The sequence below is a fragment of the Lontra canadensis genome, unplaced genomic scaffold, assembly GCF_010015895.1.
Source record: "Lontra canadensis isolate GAN:19392208 unplaced genomic scaffold, GSC_riverotter_1.0 scaffold8, whole genome shotgun sequence".
Taxonomy (NCBI): domain Eukaryota; kingdom Metazoa; phylum Chordata; class Mammalia; order Carnivora; family Mustelidae; genus Lontra; species Lontra canadensis.
The window spans coordinates 9,531,658-9,551,802 of NW_022631002.1; the positions used below are offsets into that span (position 1 = coordinate 9,531,658).

The following is a 20,145-nucleotide window of genomic DNA, read 5'->3' on the forward strand; positions in this document are numbered from 1 at the left end:
TCTGTGTCATGTTGTTTACTCCTAGAATCAGCAAAAACAAGAGCTCTGAGAGTAGCTATAAATAGGCCAGGAAGCCTGGAGGCCAGGAGGCCTAATTTTACCTTCCTGGGTCCCACTCAAGAACTTCACAGAGCTGGAGGTAGCTAAAAGTCTGGCTGGTGGCTTATATCAGGAGCCAGCCTGAGTTAGGAAAGTGAGCATGGAGATCATGCTCATTGAATTCATACATTTGAATTTGTGCCTAGCCACCTCAAGTATGGAGCTTGGGTTGTGGTCTAGGCTCTGTCCAAGGTGCTGGAAACAGAGAAGGGGAACAAAACCAACATGTTGTCTTCATGGGGTTTCCAGTCTAGCAGGGACTAGCTTTTCTCCCCTTCTCCCTCTCTCCTCAGTGAATCATATTAATTTAACTCACAAACTTGTATTCATTCAATCTCAAGGTTCAATCTAAAATGGAATCATTGAGGAAGAGAGTTAAATAGACAGGTTCTTAAGGTGCCTGGTTGGTTCAGTTGGTTAAGTAGCTGACTCTTGATTTTGGTTCAGGTCATGATGTCAGGGTCCTGAGGTCAAGTCCTACATTGGGCTCCATGCTCAGCAGGAAGTTTGCTTGAAAATCCTCTCTCTCCCTCTCTCTTTGCCCCTCCTCCCACCCTCTTTCTCTTTCTCTCTCTCTCAAATAAATAAATCTTGGAAAAAATAAAAAAGTAGAGAGGGTCTTCCTATAGCAGTAGAAGGTTCCAGAGTAGAGAGAATCCATATTTATACTGTATTAAGCAGACAAAACATTTTTTGATCCCTTCCTCCATTAATTTATTTGTACATTCACCAATTCACTCACTTATTCATGCATTTAACAAACATCTACTGGGCTTCCACTGTTAGAAGATATAATGTGGGAAGGAGCTGTAAACAGGAAGGCTCTGGGGATTGTAGGGAAGCTATTCATGCCCCCAGGGCTCCCAGTTATGGCTAGGCCTTGATCTGCTCAGACAAGAATGGCATCTCTTCAGATTCGTGAGTTTGCAGGATTATCTTGTCTTAGCACACAGCTCAGTATTTCTACCTCCACCCTCATCCCCAAACTGAGTTCATAGTTCATGTCAACAGCTAGATCCTGTTTTCATAAGTAGAAAATTGCATGTGTATCTCTAGGGTTCAGATACTAAGTCAACTGCCCCATGCCCCAGGACAGCCGAGTTGTGACTTTCAAAAGCTGAGTCATGATGTTTGAAAGCCCTCAAGTCAAGTCCAAACTCTAGTCATTACAAAGATGCATCAAAAATTATCAGCTTAGCTTTTGCCTAATAGAATGCTTATTTATAAAGGTATATCTGTTCAAGTCCAACCTATAAATTCAGAACCAGGGAATTAGGCCAGTGGATCTAAAACTTAAGCATCAGAATCTCCCTGGTGGGGGAAGCTCATTAGAACAGGTAGTTTGCCCTCCTTCCCCCTCTTCTTGTAGCTTCTGATTAAGTTGGTTTGGGGTAGGCCCCAAAGATGTGCATTTCTAACAGGTTCTCAGGAGATATTGATGCTGCTGATTCTGGCTCCACACTTTGGTCTAAGCCAGCTACTCAGGAGCCAAACTGGCATTATTTTTTTTTTATTAACAATTAATTGGTTCATTCAATATTTGGGCCTGGCACTGCACTAGGCACTCAAGGTATAGTGGTGAGCCCAAACAGATTTGACTTCTCCCCTTTTAGAATTCCTGTTCGGTAGATATTCACCTATAATTACACACAAAAAAAAGTAAATTGAAATTGAATGGCATCTAGTGCCATGAGACCATGTCAATCTGGAGTTTGCCCAATCGGGTCTTCCAGAGAAGGCATCCCTGGGAAAATGCAGAGTGAAGTTATCTAAGTAAAGAGTGGCCAGAATAATGTTCCAGTTTGGGGAACAGCATATGCAAAGGTCCTGTGGTGGGAGGAAGCCAGTGAGCAGGAAGACTAGGAAGCATCCAGTTTGGCTGGAGTAAAGAAAATGTAAAAAGATGAGGCCTCAGAGTCAGGTGGGAATTGGAACACAGACTCTGTTGGTGGGCTCTAGATTGGTGCCTCACACCTGGTGATCAGGCCTTCACACCTTGCATCATGGGCTGGGTAGGTATGTTACTGTCTTCCTCACTCCTACCAAGTGTGTTCACTCCTGTGGAAGTAGGGCCCTGCCCTGCTTCTACTACCAGCCCTCCTGGGCCACCTTCTTACCCGCGAATGCCATTTCCCCAGGACCTCTTTCCTTTGCTGTAAGATGCCCACCTGTGTTCAGGAGCAGCCTCCCAAATGCTGGGCTGTGCACACCTTTTGGGGTACCCCTGAAGGACCTGCCCAGCCCCAAGTGCTCATTTCCTGCCTGATGTTCCTCACATTTATATTCTGTGAGTGTACATTTTCTCCCACAGTCTGCCAGTTAATTAGCTGCCCCTTCTAGACCTGTTGCTCTGTCCTCTGGTTCTGCAGAAATGCAGGGCAGCCCACATTAAGCTACTGCCCACTTCCTCGTCCTCACTTGCCGCTAACTGCTCACGGCATTCTGACCTTGTAGTGATTCCTAAAACATTCCTGCCTCAGGGCCTCTGCATATGCTATAATCTCTGCCAGAACAGCCTTTCCCCAGTCTCCTTAGAGCTGGTTCCTTACTAATCATCCCACCTAGAGTGGGAGCCCCAGATTATCTCTAGCTCCCTTTGTGCTTTAACATCTGTACTAAAGACACTTTTCAGTTTGTCATGGGCTGTAATTATTCTAGTTTATTTGTCTCTTCCACCAAAATGTACGCCCCATGAGACAGGGACCATGTTTGTGCTGTTTTATCCTCAGTCCTCCTTATCCTGCAGGACACAGTGTTAGTTCTCAACAAATATTGATTGACTATATGAATAGATGATTAAATAAATGATGAATGAATGAATGCAGGACAACGAAGAGAACATTTTGAGTGGTATTTCCACATTTTTATATGTGTGCCTCCTTCAAAGGAAACTCACATTTTCTGAGCTCTGCTGTATGCCGGGCATTTCAGAATTAATCTTCATGACAAGTCTGGGACAGGCATTTTAACTCCACTTGTTTGAGGAGGAAATGGAGGTTCTCAGATGCAGCACCTTGCCCAAGCTTATGTAACTGGTACACCCTGCGTTCAAACCTCGGTCCAGTTTCACTCCCGAGCAACGGCCTTGCCACCTTTCTGAATATAAGATTTAATAAACATTCCAATCAATCTAACTATGGAAGCATTGTTTTAGCAAGCAGCTCTGGGAAGCAGTCAATTTAATTTATTCTTTGAAGAATTCTGGTTTAAATGTCTTTAAAAATAAGTATAGGTATATTTAGAGTTAGACCACGTTACTCCAAACAGGCCAGGAAGCTTCTATTTTCAAGCTGCTTTTTTCAGTCCTAGCTTATAGGAGAGGCCCAAGGTCAGGGTCCTACACATCTGTCCTAAGTTTTCCACCACTGGACTACCACTCACTAGTGCTTACTTCATGCTGGACAGTGTGTGTGCGGAGCTGGGTGGGGACACAGATGGGGGCTCAGGTTCCTCCCTGCCATGAGGGAGCTCATGGATACTAGGGAAGACAGACCAAATGGACAGCCCAGGCAGTCACCACAGCTCCAGTGGAGCCACTTGGGACAACGGAAGAAGATCTTTCTGTTGGGAGATGAACAAGAATTGACTGGGTGTTGAAGGAAGGGCATTGTGCAGAAAACGTTGTGACACGTCGACCCAGGACAAGCAGCACCAAATAGGCCCAAGGAAGAGGCTTTGGGGCATCAACCATGATAATGAGAGACTCTGTGTGCACACTGTCTCCTTCCAGAAGGACCTAAGTATGTCTGCCACAATGGACAAGTAACATGGAGTTGGCAGGCATGGGGTTGGCATAAGGGCAGCATAGCTCTGGGCTTAGGAATATGAATTTCATCTCAGTATTAAGCATCCTGTTGCCACCTACATGCTGTGTGACCTCAGGTGAGTTACTTAGCCTCTTAGTGTCTTGGTGTCCCCATCTGTAGAAGGGAATGATGGTGATAACCCCTGCCCCAGGCTTCTCTGTGAAGCTTGGATGGACTGAAGCACATGGAACATAGGGCCTGGCTCATGGTAACTTCCGGGTCCATGGTAGTTTTTTAATTATTTTTTTCAGGGTGGGCCAACTTAAAGAGAATTCTTTTAGTCAGGGAAAAGAGTATAAAGGAAAGACGGCAAAACCTCAACAACCCAACCATGAACCCAAGTAAATGTCAGTGTGGGTGGAACCACCAACCCAGAAACCATTAGAGCAGACGCTTGATCCCCTTGACCATCCTAGGAGAGCATGTCCCACTGTCAAGAGCGCTTACCACGTGCCAGGCACAGTGCTGAGCACTTCCTAAGTTGTGTCTCATTGAGGACGTCCCAACCCCATAACTTAGGGACCATCATTATCCCCGCTTAATGGTTAAGGAAGCTTAGGCTCCATGGGGTCAGGCAGCATACCCTAGGGCCCACCATAGGGAATGAGGAGACTTGCTCCATCACATCTAGAAACGAAGTGAGGGCCCCAGCAGCAAGGCAGGGGTTCATAGGTGGGCGGTGGCCAGCCCTGGTGACCACCTCTGCCACCATGAGTCACACAGGCTCCCATCAGGGGCTGACCAAAGCTGGGAGCTGCACCCTGGGCTTCTTGCTGGAGGGAGATGCTGCAGATCTGTGTTCCTCTCTCCCCACACCTTTCTTGGCGTTGTGAGAGCTGAATCAGGTAACTCTGGTTTTGCACATACACAGGGGTCACATAAGCCACAAATCCCTGCCCCTGTGCTGTCCCTGTGTCCTTTGGAAGGTCAGTGGTGGGGTGGGGGTGGAGGGTGAGAGCAAGATGTATACCGAGGAGAGGGAGATGTCCTTCCCCAGGCCCTGAGGCTGAGGATGCTTTGGTTGTTTCTGTCAAATCTTTAAGCAGTTGTTGCTCCTTATAAGGCTAGGTAATTTCCTTCAGGTGAGTTGGAAAATTTAAAAGATACTCCCTCCCGGATTCAGTCATCAGAAGTCCAGCCAGTGGGTCAGACAGAATGGGACTCAGTTGGGTCTGTCCCGCAAGTAGCCTTGGAGCAGCGCTTCCCTTACTCGCGCTCACAGAGAAGCACCTCAGCAGCTCCTTTTAATGCACAGTCATGGACATCACAAGCAGAGCTACCTAAGCCCTTGGAAGCTCAGGGGCCATCCTCATTTCTTAGCAACCCCCGTCTCTGGCGGTGTCTGCCTCGCCTGCATGTGTGTAATCATAATTGCACAAAAAGCAGACAGGGTGAGGGCTTTAGGGCTTTGCTCCCATAAATCTCTGCAGATTCAAAAAGCAAACGCAAAGAGCCCCAGCTCAGGGATTCTCTGGGCCAAATGCATCAGCAAAATACTTTGGAATTGCCATTCGAGGTCTTCCTGCCTGTCCTTCCTCCGTCCACAACCCCTTGCGCCTTAGCTGCGAATGCCATCTCTTTGCTTCCCACCCACACAGATCAGTGGCGGAATTCTACCCGAGCAGTGGTAGGTCCAACAGAGCCATGACTGGGAGAGAAGCCCTTGACTTTGCCAAGAAATGTATCCCCCTTTATTGTAACTTTCACCCCAGGCGGATCCTTGGTTCTCCGCTCAGTGCTTCTCTTTCTGAATTCCTTTTTCTTTGAGAACTCATCTGTGCCATAGCTTTAGCCATCACCTCCGAGCTCATGATGGAGGGATTAGGGCCTTCCAGGGTGCCCAGCACAGTGTCCGGGGCACAGAAGGCTGAGTACAGTTCTTGGCATATAGTAGTCTTCCCCCAGAGGGCTGAGCACAGTACCCAGTGCACAAGAGGCTTTTCACAGGGTACTGAGCACAGTGCCTCGTGCATAGTAGGCTTCCTAGTAAATGTGTACAAATACTTAGCCATACCACCTCTAGGAACCCATTCTTTTTTTTTTTTTTTTAAGATTTTGTTTATTTATTTGACAGAGAGTGCACAAGCGGGGGAGCAGGAGAGGAACTGAACAGGGAGCCCAATGCGAGGCTCAGTTCCAGGACCCTGGGATCATGACCTGAGCCAAAGGCTGACGCTTAAGCATCTGAGCCACCCAGGCACCCCTAGGAATCCATTCTTGATCACATTCTCTGCTCTCTCTAGGTGATTAGACTCTCCATGATTTCCACCATCTCAGTTTCTTTGCCTGCGAAATGAGGAGCTTTCCCCTTGCAGGATTGTCTGAGGAGCACACACAGTGGTGCAGTCATACGGGTCAGCAGAGGGAGCGGACGCCAGCAGAGCCTTGCTTGCACCCGCTCCCCTTGCTGGCATTCGGTCCCTGCCTCCCACAACCTACTGAGATGTTTCCCATCCTCAGATTCCCTGCTGGGGGCTGCCCACTTTGGTGCGCCTTCTCTCTCTCTCTCTCTGTCTTTCTCTCCTCTTAACTTTTGAAGTCCTTACAGTGAGATGCACATGGTCAAAGCTTCTAATTCTTCCACTTGGTTTCGAGCATAGACAGACAAGGGGCAAGGGACGTAAAGGTAAGGTCTCTATTACAACTGGGCCCCCTGTGCCCATTCAACCAGGCTGAAGGCTGAGATCGTGTTCAAAAGAAGCTTACCAAATGACTGGATGACAAAATCTGCATCTTGAGAAATTTGATGTTATTATTCTCCCCCTCTGTATCAACACAGAGCACAGAACACTGTAGCAGACAAGATCCGTGCTCAGAAACCAAAGAGAAATCACTCTCCATTGCACTCTTGTTGCATATTAGTGGTTAGGGTTTTTTTTCCCCCTCTCTTTTCATTTTTTGTCTTCATGCGCCAAGAATTTATACAAAGCTGTGATCACAGTGTAGCTGGAATTTGGCATTCTGCTTTTTTTCCACTCCATGTGCTACCATGGGTATTTTTTCATTTTGTGACAGAATCTTCATAATTATCTTTTTTTAGGGGCTCCATAATACTCAAGTGTGTGGGTGTAGCATAACGCACCAAACCGTTTCCGAGCTGTCGCTAATGGAGGCCGGTTCTGAAATCTCAGCCTCACAGAGAGTGCTGTAACTCTCCCTGTTGGTCTGTGTCAAGCACCGGCCCTGAGGCAGAAGCGACGCTGGGCTCGGCGACAGGCACCAAGTACCTCTTGCTTGTATCTTCTTCTGGATTCTTTCCTGAGGGTAGGGTCGGTGGGACGGAGGGCATGAACCCATCTGCGACTTCCTAGTCATTTTTACTGGAATCCTAGGGTCTCTGCTTAAACACACAAGCAATCAGGAGAAGTCACATTTGAAAGAAGCTGGTGGTGAGGCAGGTCTCAGATGCTGTCACTTTCTGCTGGTCTGACATTAGCATGAATCACTGACTTGGGGGCTAGAAAGGCAGCAGGTTGAGGACAGTGAAGGGATGAGGGGATGGAAAATTGTTCAGGGAAAATGGGGAAGGCAGGAGCTCTCTGGTTATGTACTGTCATTCATTCATTCATTCATTTACGATGTCCTTAATTTATTTGAGAGAGAGAGAGCATGGGCAGGGGGAGGAACAAAGGGAGAGGGAGAAACAGGCTCCCCACCGAGCAGAGAGCCTGAAACCAGGACCCTGGATCATCACCTGAGCCACCCAGGCACACCTCACTGTCACATTTTTAGAAGAGTAGTCACCTCCTGACGCTCATTGCCCATTGCCTCCCACACCCTACTCCCTCCAGCTGCCCTGGTCTCCTTTCAGATTCTTGAATTTACCAAGTCGTTCCTGACCCCCAGGCCTTAGCACATGCTGTTCCACCTATTCAGAAATGCTGTTCCTTTGGCCAGTTTCTCACCCTTTAATGCTCAGCCTGAATCTCCTTTCTTGACAGACTCTATGTCTGATCTCCCTGTCTGCATATGTTCACCAGCACCTTGCATTTCTCCACTAAAGCATGTACCAAAAGTACAAATCAGTCAATTTTTAAAATGCTGCTTTTGTTCCTCTTCCCTAGCTAGACTCAAAGCTCCATGAAGACAGTGACTCTTACGGTGTTTTTTTGTTTGTTTTTATTTATTTGTTTTTGCCAGATCTTCTGCCCTAGCACAGAACCTGGCCCATGGCAGGCACCCGGTACGAAGTGGATCAGGGTATGAACGAGGAAAAATTAAAATTATCATTTAAGGGATTAAGGGCAAAGCCTGCTGGAGGGACAATGGCAGTTCATTTTCCAGACCACAGCTTGAGAGATGCAAGTTAAAAGAAGGAGGAGCTACCTGAGGGTTAGGAAAGTCGGCAGAGATCTATCCGGGAAGTCTTTAAAATATGCCTGCAATGTCTAGATATCTGAGAAACAGGTGCTGAACTTCTGATGTCTAGTTTGGAAGGTCCTTTCTCACTGGAAATACCGGGACAACCTTAAACTCTGTGCAAATCTCTACCCTTAAAATTTAAAAACAAATCTGAAAATCCAGACCATCAGAAGACTTTCTAAAAAAACCTCCCCAAATTTCACCTACTCTGGTCTAATTCTATCCCCTTGGACAACCATATCTCCCATCCTCTAAGTCCTTCCATTTGGAGAAAGTTGTTTCTCTATTATGATGCGAGACAGACAAATGAATTTCTTTGTATCATACAATTTAGTGCCAGGACATGAAGAGACCAAAACCACAGCTCTGAGACGTGTCTGAATCCCCTTAGGAGCTGGGGGAAGCCAAGCCCGAGCGTTCAGCCTCCCCCCATTCTGAGCAGATATAGGGGATGTGACACACAAATCATCTCAAGGCAGCTGGGTTTTCCACCAGATTCCCCGTGTTGTCATGCACGGGGCCGTAGTTAACAGCTTCCAGACCACAGATGGAGCATGGGTCAGGTTAGAAACCCACGTTCCCCACCGTGGGTCTGCCTGATCTCCCTGCCTGCGACCTCCCACCTCCCAGTCCTTTTCTGCACACCACCAGTGACTCTTCAAAACTCAAATCTGATCATGTCACCGCTTTGCTCCTTCTGCGGCTCTCAGTCACACCCAGGTCCGAGGCCAAAATTCCTTTGTCTTGTATGTGAATGAATGAGAAATAAACCTCTCTGTGTTAAGGTCATGTCACAGCTACTATCATAATTTAGTTTGGCAGCTTACTCACCTGCACTGTTCGTCAGTTTTAGCCTCTCCTGAGGGGGGCGGGGGGTGGTCATAACAGGGTTGCTGAGGATTAAATGAGCTCATACCCATGAAGCATTCAGCACAGAGCTAGTAACAGTAGGCCCCCGATATATGTTTACTCTGATTGTTGTTACTATTATCATCATCTGCCCTCCTCTGAACCAGTGCTACTGTTCTTTGAGAAAGAGAGAGAAGCAAGGGCCCACCAGGTACTGACTAGGGCCCACACCTTACCTTTTCACTTCCTGCACATAGTCTGCATTCCTGTCAAAGAGGTGGGTCATGGAGTCTTTGATTGCTTCATGCTTGAAAGTAGAAGCTGTTCCAAAGACAGTCACATTGGGGATAGTGGAACACAGCTGAGCCACAGCTTGGCCCTGGAAGTGAAATACAATAGACAAGTCACACAGGAGAGTTACCATCCAAGAGCCCGTCTTGCTGGATTAGAGCAGGATTTCTCAACCTGGACCACTGACATTTTGTAGGCTGGATCAGTGTTTGTCGTGGGGGCTCAAGTGGGCATTGTGAGACGTTTAGCAGCAACTCTAGCCTCCGACATGCTAGGTGCAAGTAGCGCCCCTCAGTTTGTCTCCAGACATTTCAGAAAGTCCCCTGGGGGACAGTGTCTCCCTTGGTTGATAACTACAGCAAAACCCCAATACCAAGACTTAACAACCATTATTTTACTGCACTGAATCTCGGGTTCCTCATCTAATTAACAATAGTGGTACATACTCCATAGGATCTTGGGGAGATGTCTTAGCAGGGATCCCCCAGAAGCAGACCCTGCGGCAGGGATTTGAGAGTCAGTACTTGATCTGGAGTATGACCACAGGAAATACTGGGGTATCGAGACAGAAACAGAAGGCAGCCAGTAAAGGGTGTGCTATTGAGTCAGCACCCACCCTGGGTAAATGGAACTCAGTCTCTCTGAGGCGTTCCCTGATCAGGTACAGAATATACCTCGGAGTTATCCCCAAACACAAGGTGAGCAGGCTGGACTATTTATTCCCGAAATTTCCATCTGCCATCAGTCAGGAGTTGCTCCTGCAGCAGTAACTCCCAGGTACGTCTGGCTTGTTCTCACGAACCAAGCACGCTCCCACAGCTAGACAGAAGCCCGAAGCACGCAACCTGTGGCAGTGTCGTATGCAGAGAAGCTACGGTGACAGCATCCAATCCGGGGCACATTAAACAAGACCATGAATAACACAGGCCAAACGCTGGCCCAAAACACGACACTTAATATAAGTTACTCAATAAATCTTAACCCTCTGGTCCCTTTCATGGCTGAGACATTCAGGCATACAAAGAAAAGGCATATGCATAAGGTTTAAATGTTGAATGGTCTAAGAGAAATTACAGACATCGTTAGGAGTGGGTGATTTTTCCACATCCTTTTTCAGTATGGTCAGAATTGTAAGTCATTGGACAAAATACGGTGATCATGTGAGTCCAGAAACCTTCCAGCAAAAATCCAGTTTGCTGCTAATGAAGGTGCATTCTAAAACCAAGTTTTCTTTCCAGTCTTCTGTCTCCCATCTTAAGGAGGCAGGGATTATTCTACCAAAGGCACCTGGGATATTAACTTCTGCCTATCACTTCATGATGTGTCTTCATGTTGGTGGACTAAATCAGGTTGGCAGGTCTATTTTTGGAAATGTTATTCTTCCTAACGCTGGCAATGAACGGCAACATTGACTGAATCCTAGAATGTCAGACTTAGAAGATCATCCAATTACCCCTTCCCCATCATTGTTCCACAGATGAGGGAAAGGTGACTCAGAAAGGTTAAGCGGACCCAATTCTTCAGAGGCAGATCGCAATTGGAAGCAAGGTCTCCTAACTTCTGGATCTTGCCATTTTCTGTAATGCCATGCTGTCTACTTATTTTGACATTTTAAGCTAAGCAGACTTCCTTTGAAGCTGCTGCCTAAAATAGACATTTTACTGACTTGGGGGGGTCAGCATTTCAGAACATGGGCATGAACTTAAGACTCCTGTCAGGCTATCATTCTCTCTTCTAAGAATACCTTTGACATTTGGTTAATTTTTTTTTAATCACTTGATTTTAGAGAACAAAGAGGGGACTATCCTTCTTGGTGAGTGGAAATATCAGCATTCCATGTTGCAGTCCTCTAAAATTTAGCAGGGCTTGAGCTAACCTCATCTGTGCTGGGATGGGAGATTAGAAATAGTTCCAGGATCTGTGTGGTCCTTCCAGCCCACTGTCCGTAGGCCACCATGACATTTATCTACTCAACTACTTTTTCAAATTCCTATTATGTACTGGTCAAACTATGCTATGGACGGATGCAGGAGGGCCAGAAATGACTGACACACCTCACTGTCTATTCTCTGGCCCCAAGTCCCCCACCAAGTCTTAGATTTGTGTATTGAATGACCACTTGGTGCCGGTCTCCACCTAGCTGTCCAAAAACAACACATCACAGTCAACTCATCTAAAACATAACTCTTAGCTCTCTCCATATGAGTTACTCCTATTGCTTTGCTGGGGCTGTTTTAACAAAATACCACAGACTGGGGGACTTAAACAACAGAAGTTTTTCACCATTCTGGAGGCTAAAAGTCCAAAACCAAGGTGTTGGCAGGGTTGCTTCCTTCCAGTGGCTGTGAGGGAGGGGTCTGGCCCAGGCCTCTCTCCTTGGTTTGTAAATGGCTGTCTTCTCCTTAGGCCTTTTCACATGGTCCTCCCTCTACCACCACTGATTGCCATTCACCATGATCCCGGTGCTGTGCAACCCTCATTCCATGGTGTCCAACCTATGTCCAAATTTCCCCTTCTTACAAGGACTCCAGTCACAGCGGATTAGGACCTACCCTCATTTCAAACTTGACTACCTCTATAAAGTCCCTACCACCAGATGAAGGCACCTTCTGAGATACTGGAGGTTAGGACTTCAACATACGGTTTTGCGGGGGGGTGCGATTCAACCCATAACGTTCCTCTTTCTGCATCTCCTGCCTCAGTGGCTGAAACTTGTACCGTTTACGTATCGCTAGGCTAAAGTCAGGAAGCCGGGGTCACCTGGCTCTTCCTCTTCAGCCCCATATCCGGTTAGTGCCTTGTTTCTACTCACGTCTCTGTGACTATTACTTGTTCATCTGGGTTGTTGAACTTCCTTGCCTGGACGACGACGACGCACTTGTGGACACCTGGCTGTCCCTTGTGTCCTTGGCACCATGGGCAGCGTGATTTTTCTCAAACACAACACTGAGCACCTCACTATTTGTCTCAAAACTTCCCAGTGCCTGCCATGGCTTGCAGAGTGAAAAGCACACCCTTAAGTTTATCGCAGGCTGGGCTTCTGGGATCTGCCCCCATCTGCCTCAGAACATGCTAGAACATGCTGTCCCTCCACTTTTCCAGCATCCGCTCCCTAACAGAACAAGGCACTTGATCCACCGTGGATTGAAATTTGCCACGATCCCTCATTCCATGGTGTTCTCAGAACGATACTTTCACCTGACTTTGCTGAAGAGGAGACTGGGTTTACACACCTGCTCCAAGGCCACTAGGGTAAGATGGCAGACCTTGATCTGCTGTACTCGCCAGCTGAGCAAGCTCGAGTAACCTTTCGGTTCTTCTGGTCATGCATCTCGATATGCAAAGTGTAAGGCTCTCTGTGCTCTAAGGTTTCGGTGGGCCTGTTTGACATAACGCATCCAAGGGCTTAGCCTCACAACAGTGAACGCTCCGTACTTGCCATCACTGTCCTAGGAATACCATTATTATTTTTCTTGCTTTTATGTCAGCAGTACCTGACAGTATGTCAGCAAATCTACCATCCTGATCTCTTGAACGTATCACACTATTTTAACATGGACACTAGGTCCTCACATGCTGTCCCCTACCTGTCATGCCTGTCCTTCCACTTCCATCTTCAGAGCATGGCCACTCCCCCTTAGGCAACTCCTCTTCCAGAAATCCTTCCCAGGCAGGGTCGCTTGCCTCTTTTTGTGCCACCATAGACTGGTGGTTCCTTCCTCCAGGACATCGGCCACCAATGCCTTCTGGAAGGGGGCTGCTGAGTGACCCATCTGTGAGCCCCGTGAGGCCAGGGACCATGCCATATCTGGGTCTGTACCTCAGTGCCCAGGGCAGAGCCTGGCATCTGACAGGTGTTTGGTAACGCTTATCCAATGGATGCATGAGAAACTACAGGAATGTGATGTAATGCGGGAACCCCCATCACTTCGCAGATTGCCATTCCTTTAGCCTTGCACAGTAGGTGTAAAGCACAGGTTCAGTTAATGTATAGCATCTGACCTGAGCAGAACTTTACCGTTTCCATTTTTAAGGAAAAGATAGGTGTGGTAGCACAATGAGACCATATAAGTAACTGGATTACTTATGTATTTATACAATTATATAACATAATATGTGAATATTTTATATAATATAAAATACAGAAATAAATACATAATATCATGTATAATTAGAATAATATGAGTATTATGTGTATATATGTATAATCAGTATTATATGCATACATATATAATATCTATTATAATATTCTACTTGTAATATATAATTAGTGTAATAGTACATCATCACATACAATATATAATTAGCATAATATACAAGTATTATATATAATATTATATCATAATTTGAATTATGATATAAATCATCCTGGGGAGAAAAGCAAGTTCAGCGGACATCTGTTTGTAGCACCCCCGCTTTGAGCTCTCTCTTAACGCACTAAGGCAACGAGAGGCCCTTGCAAGATCCTCGGTGATCTAAAGTAAATAATACTCAGCATTCTGTAGGGAAGCAGGATGTGTGCATTCCCTCACATTTACAGAAAATCTGTACTCTCCCTTTTCCAAGTCCCAAGGTGAGTGCTGGATTAGCATCTAATTTATCCTTGTTTCTCCCACGTGCCTAGAAAACAGCATGGACTCGATAAACATTTGTGGAAGACGGAATGAATTTTCAATAAAAAGGATTTTGCAATTTACCTACAGACCCAGAACATAAAATGAACAAGACAATCCATTCTCCCAGCAACAGCAGCAAATGGAGCTTTGCACATACTTGTTTTTAATTGATTTTCCTGTCCCTCTTTAGAATGTAAGAATTCTGCAGCGAGCATTTGCCTTCCTTGCCTGTGGCTAGCAAGTACAGCAGCTGCTGTTCCCTTTGCCTCACTGTAGGCCAGATACTGTGCTTAAGGGCTCCGTTCAATCCCCAAACCACGTTTAGAGTAAATGCTTTTATTTCCTGTTTATACCTGAACATAGGAATTCAGACGGGGAAAGGAACTTGTCCAGGGTAATCTGGCTTGTAAGTAATAAGGCCCGGGGGTCAAACTCAGGTCTCCCTGACCCCAGAGCCACTCTGCCATTAGTCTTCTTATGTGTCCAGCTAAGCACTTGAGTTGCAGACATGGAACTGAAGACTTAGAGAACCCTGGGTCCTTGGCATCAATCTGGAAGGCTTCTCTGAGCCCCTCTTAAAATAGCCCTGTCTCAGGTTCATATGGGTTAACAGACTTCCACCAGCTCAGTCATAATTCCAGGGCCGCCAGGGTCCCCCAAGTAGTGCGCAACAATGAGAAATCCAAGGACAGTATTTACAAGGGAGCGGTTTGGGGTCACTGGAATCCGACCCTTATCAACAGACGAGTGGTTCAGAGTAAGATCCTGTTCCGGAAAAGCCGGGCACAGCAGACAAATGATTGGAGGAGCAAATGCATCTACAGAAAAGGCTTAGTATACTGAGTGGTACATACAAAGTACTCAGGAAATGGCAGGTTTTTGCTTTCATTGCTCTGGGATTAGGACTGAGCGTGGTAGAAATTCTGGGTTCCCCTTCAATGGGAATGTAGGATCGTGGATCTGGTCAATGCATTGAAATTTAGAAATCAGCATCACAGACTCAACTAAGAAGACACGAGGAATGGATGGCTTTCTCTATAACACAAATGACAACTTCCTCCTTGGATTTATTTCCCATCATATACCCAAAGTCTAGCTTCAGCCATTTGGAAGAATGCTCAGTCTTTGCTAAGTGTCACCCCTTTCTCACCACAGGACTTTTGCATAGAACCTTTTCCCTGTCTTTTCTCCTGTCTGGTGTCTAGTCATCCTTTGAATCTTGGTTCCTCGGTTACTTCATGGAGTCATTCATTCTATCACTGGGGCTAGTTAGTAAGTGCCTCTAACAGATTAGACATTGTGAAGGGTGCTGGAAAGATAAAGGTTAGCAAGTTATATATGGTCCTGTCATCCTGGAGCCTGCATTCTTGTAAAGACAACTATTTTAATAAAATAAGTATAGAATTAAAAGTACAATTATAAACCTAAAGCAGGATGCTGAGAACACCAATTTCAAAGACTGAACCACTGATATAAGACCACATTTGTACACTACATTTTCCCAAATGTACAGAAAACAAGAGGCATGTGCTAAAAGACATGTGGGGGAAAGAACAGATAAAATGGAAAGTAGACTTGGTCTCTATGTCCTCTCCAGTCCTAAGATTCCCAGTGCACACGGACCACTTCTTCAGCTGCTAAAGAAAATCTTTTTGAAGAAGCCTCTCAAAAAAGAATGCAAGTTTGCTCATTACCCTAAGTCTGGTGAAAAAAATGGAGCCTTCTATTGCTAACTTGACCATTTCTGAGATCATTCAAAAAATAAGATTATGTTTATCTCTTCCAAAGTTGTCTTCACTTTTAAACAGCTTACTCGTGCAGCGTCAAAGAATGGAAAAGAATTAGCAAAGTGAGCTTGTGAAAGACTGACAGGATTCCTCGGGTAAATGGCAAGGAAAGATTGTTTTCTTCCAAAGAATTGTCAGTTTCTCTTTTCATCTCTGTCAATGCATAGAGGCCCTTAGACTGAGAATGCTAACTGAACATTTTTACAGAATCTTGTACACTGCATACCGGAGCTGAGCTTTTGCTTTTCTTATGACAACATAGATTCCAACACTGGGTTTAGAGACAGGTTTAGAGCCATTTATTTCGGATCAGTGCTGTCATTCGCTGTTCAACAATTCAGTGGACTCGATTGTTACAAGGAGAGGAAATTCAAATCCCACTGTGGGGGCTGATCCATGTGACTCGCCATCAAAGGCAGCAAAGAATATGCCATGTTCTCACCAAGTACACTCTAGGAATCAGGTTTCTTTTTCTTTATCTTGTTTGCACTGCAGACCTGTTGTTCTGCCCACGACACTCCCTTTAACATACGTGTGCAGAGAATTGCGACCGCAAGGAGCCCCAGCAGCCCCTCGGCTGAAGGACGAGAGAAAAGGAGGAACCAATTGCTCAAGATAGAAGTACGGCCGCTTTTTTTTTTTTTTTTTTTTTTTAATCCAAAAAAGCAGTAGACACATTCCAGGGAAGACATGGTGGATAGTATCTTTATTTCCTACTTTTATTTATTATATAGATCAGGGCTTCTCAGTAAGTGGTGCTGGAACCAGAAGCACCAGCGTCCTCTGCAGATTTGTTGGAAGGGTTACACGGCCCCTCAGGGCTGCCTGGTGGCTCAGCTGATTAGGTGTCTGCCATGATGATTCTTCTCTCCCCTCCCCTCCTTCTGATCTAGGGGCCTGGGATAGAGCCCTGTGTTGCGCTCCCTGCTCAGCAAGGAGTCTGCTTTTCCCTCTCACTTTGCCCCTCCTCCCACTCCTGCTAGCTCTCTCTCTATATAATAAATAAATAAAATCTTAAAAAAAAAAAATCAGGAAAAAAAAAATCCAGAATCAGAAACTCTGGGGGCAGGGCCTGAGATTCTGAGTTTTCACAAGCCTTCCAGAAGATTCTGACGCACCTCACATTGAGAACCACTGATACATATCATCCGTATTGGCACCCACTCTGCTCCACATGATTTAGAGGCTGAGCCCCCCCATGATGCTCACAATATCTTAATATCAGATATTTTATTTAAAACCAAGGTAGGGCCTTGTTATTAATATATATTTATAGAATTTATAATTCTGTATATTTATAATGTGTAGCCTTTTGCTGAGGTCCAGCACTCTATAAAGTTTCCCTTCTACCAGTGTGGTCAATGATGGCATCATAACAACCCCCCTTTTCCTAGTTGGGATTGACATCACAGCCCGTGGGTTTGCGATGTGGGACCCTATAGATCAGGCATGACTCACACAGTCTTCTGTGAGTCAGAGGTGCAAGGAGAGAAAATAATTCGCCATCCCCATTAGCAGGGTCTGAAGTTCTGGGCACTTGGAGAAATTCAGTCCCCCCTGCTCCGCAGGGCTCAGCTCTGCCGCTGAACATCCAGGTTTTCCAAGCCATTCACAGCTCTGCCCATCTGAGACTGCAAGGGTGAATATGTAGACCTTTTCCCCTGCCTGTTCTGCACTGAGCTCATTCTGGGGGCGCTCAGTTGAGACGCAGTAGGGCAGAGCGGTGACAAGTGTAGGTTTATTTATTCCACCTCATCTGCACGCGGAGTTTCCTGTATGCCAGTCAGGGTCTCTGTGCTTCACAAACACAGCTCCTCTGATCTGCATCACAGCCTCCAGGAGGCTGAGGGCTGTTTCGTCCTCATTTTCTAGATGAAAGAACTGAGGCACGGAGCAGTTGTGTAAATGCCCAAAGTCACACAGCAATACCAAGACAAGAACTGAACCCACGGTGTCTGGCTCCAGGACAGTTGTGGGTCTGAAGACTGAAGAGAGAGAAGGAAGGGGAACCCTCTCCTACTGGCTTGTGACTCTTGTTCAAGCCCTGAGGGCACTTCAAACATCTCATTTTACCCTCTCAACATCATACTCCCACCATGAAGACAGGCTCAGAAATGGAGGCACAGAAAGTAAGTACTAGCAACCAGAAATGGTGGCATTTAGACCCAGACCTCCTTGTCACTAAGCCTGAGTTCTTTGTTCTTGACCACTAGTACATGGAATAGAAATGAAACACATCAGAGGTTGCAGAGCAACCTAAAACTCCTGGCTCCACACCCGGTTCAGTCCTGGAGCGGCCGCCTAACCTGCAAGGTTCCGCGTCCTCTTATTTAAATCAGGGATGACAAAGTCTACTTCATGAGGTCAAGTGTGGAACTCAGGAGACAACATAAGTGATGTGACTCCCCAAGATTGACCCACAGCAGGTTCTCAATAAGCAACTTTTCCCCTATTGCCCTTCAAAGCTGCCTCTTCCAGGAAGCCCTCCTAGGGAATCCCCAGAAGGGGTTAATGTCTCCTGCTTTGCCCCCAAAGTCACACACATCACGGCTCAACCATCTTTTACTCCATGCTGTGATGATTCTTCTCTCCCCTCCCCTCCTCACTCACCTCCTCCCTTCCCTTCTTCCTTCACCTCTGTCTCTCTCTCTTCTTTTTGAGAAAATATCTCTTTTTGCATCTCCCACCAGGTGTCAACTCCTTAAGGTGAGGACCACCTCTTACTGCCCTTTCTATCTAGCACATTGAGCCCACTGCTTAGTTCCCAGTGACTGCGTGTTGAATGTAGGAGAGAGCAGTAAACAGAAGTCTGGAGAACAAATAGCAAAGGTCAGAGAGGACTCTCAAGGTCAGAGGGTGATCCACAGCTGGGACTGGGGATGCAAGCAAGCCCTTCTTTGCTTTATCCCTCCGCTGGATGCGGACAAAGTCTACCCCAGACCCATTTGGCAGTTACGACTTTTTATCAGAGATGGGGGGAAACTTACGTGCCTGCCAAGAATAAATATTTTCTTGTTTTTCTATTCAAGCATATGCATGGAATGGGGAGAAAGGAAAGATGAGGGAGGGATAGAGAGAGAACATTAGGGTCAAACAGGTGTGACTGTAGAAATCTATTTCTCGCAGTCACCAGAGCCTTATTCTACTTGGATCACAGCCTTGGTTCCTCCTAGCTCAGTGTCTTGCAGATGCTGCCCTGGTTCCCTCCCCCCACCCATGCCCACCTGCCAGTGGAGGCCAGCTTCTCAGAATCTGGTCACCTCTGGGGACAGGGGGATGTGTTCCTGAAGGGATTGGGCAAAAATTACTCCCATGCCAGGCACAAGCCCAGCTCCCCTCCCGATGCCTAAAGCCCTTGGTCTCAGCACAGCGGGGTCTCCTAAGTACTGTGCAGCACTGAGCACAACACACAGCTTGGGGACTGAGGGTGGGAGAGAAGGGACTTCAACTTCTCTGAAGTTCCTCCTAGGAGGTGGTCCCATGAACAGAGGGTCCAACTGAGAGGTTGTGCTGGTAGCAGCTCAGCCTTCTGCTCTGATCCAGAGGGAGGCCAGTCTTGTATCCCGTCGTGTGTGTTTGAGGGTCCAACAACATGGTGCCTGTTTGTTTGAGCAAAAAGGAAGGGTAGCCCCAAGACAGGGGTTGGGAGAGATGCAGAAGTAGGACCTTAGGGAAACAGATTGTATGAGGCCCCCTCTTCCGAGCAAGACCTGAAATAGGCTGGTTCCAAAGGGAGCCCTGGACACACAGGAGCAGAAATGCTAAGTCCTGGGCCTCCTGGGTGGCTCAGTTGGTTAAGCATCTGACTCTTGATTTCGGCTCAGGTCTTGATCTCAGGGTTGTGAGATCGAGCCTTAAGTCAGGCTCTGTGCTAGGTGCAGAGCCTGCTTAAGATTCTCTTCCTCGGGGCGCCTGGGTAGCTCAGTGGGTTAAAAGCCTCTGCCTTTGGCTCAGGTCATGATCCCAGGGTCCTGGGATCGAGCCCCGCATCGGGCTCTCTGCTCAGCAGGGAGCCTGCTTCCTCCTCTCTCTCTGCCTGCCTCTCTGCCTACTTGTGATCTCTGTCAAATAAAAAAATCTTAAAAAAAAAATAAAGATTCTCTTCGTCTCCCTCTTACCTCCTCCCTTTCTCTAAAGAAAGAAAAGAAGGAAGGAGAGGATGGTAGGCAGAGAAGAAAGAGAAATCCTGAGTCCTAACCCTCCTGCCATTTCAGCTTGAGTTGCTCGTATTAGCAGGAAGGGCCAGAGCACAGCATCTCCAAGGGCCTTCCGGAAGGAGCTCAGCATACAGGGCGGAGAGAATAGGGACTTTAAAAATACAAACTTGGAGTGAGA

The 20,145-nt window shown here is 46.6% G+C and overlaps 1 protein-coding gene across 1 annotated transcript in view; it reads right to left on the minus strand.

Moving 5' to 3' along the window:
* VAT1L (vesicle amine transport 1 like) overlaps nucleotides 1-20,145 on the minus strand; it is a 133,766-nt gene that overhangs the window by 66,043 nt on the left and 47,578 nt on the right. Inside the window, exon 4 of the mRNA XM_032853922.1 lies at nucleotides 9,353-9,495. Within this exon, the coding sequence (XP_032709813.1) occupies nucleotides 9,353-9,495 (143 nt within the window). The remainder of the gene's footprint in view (nucleotides 1-9,352; nucleotides 9,496-20,145) is intronic.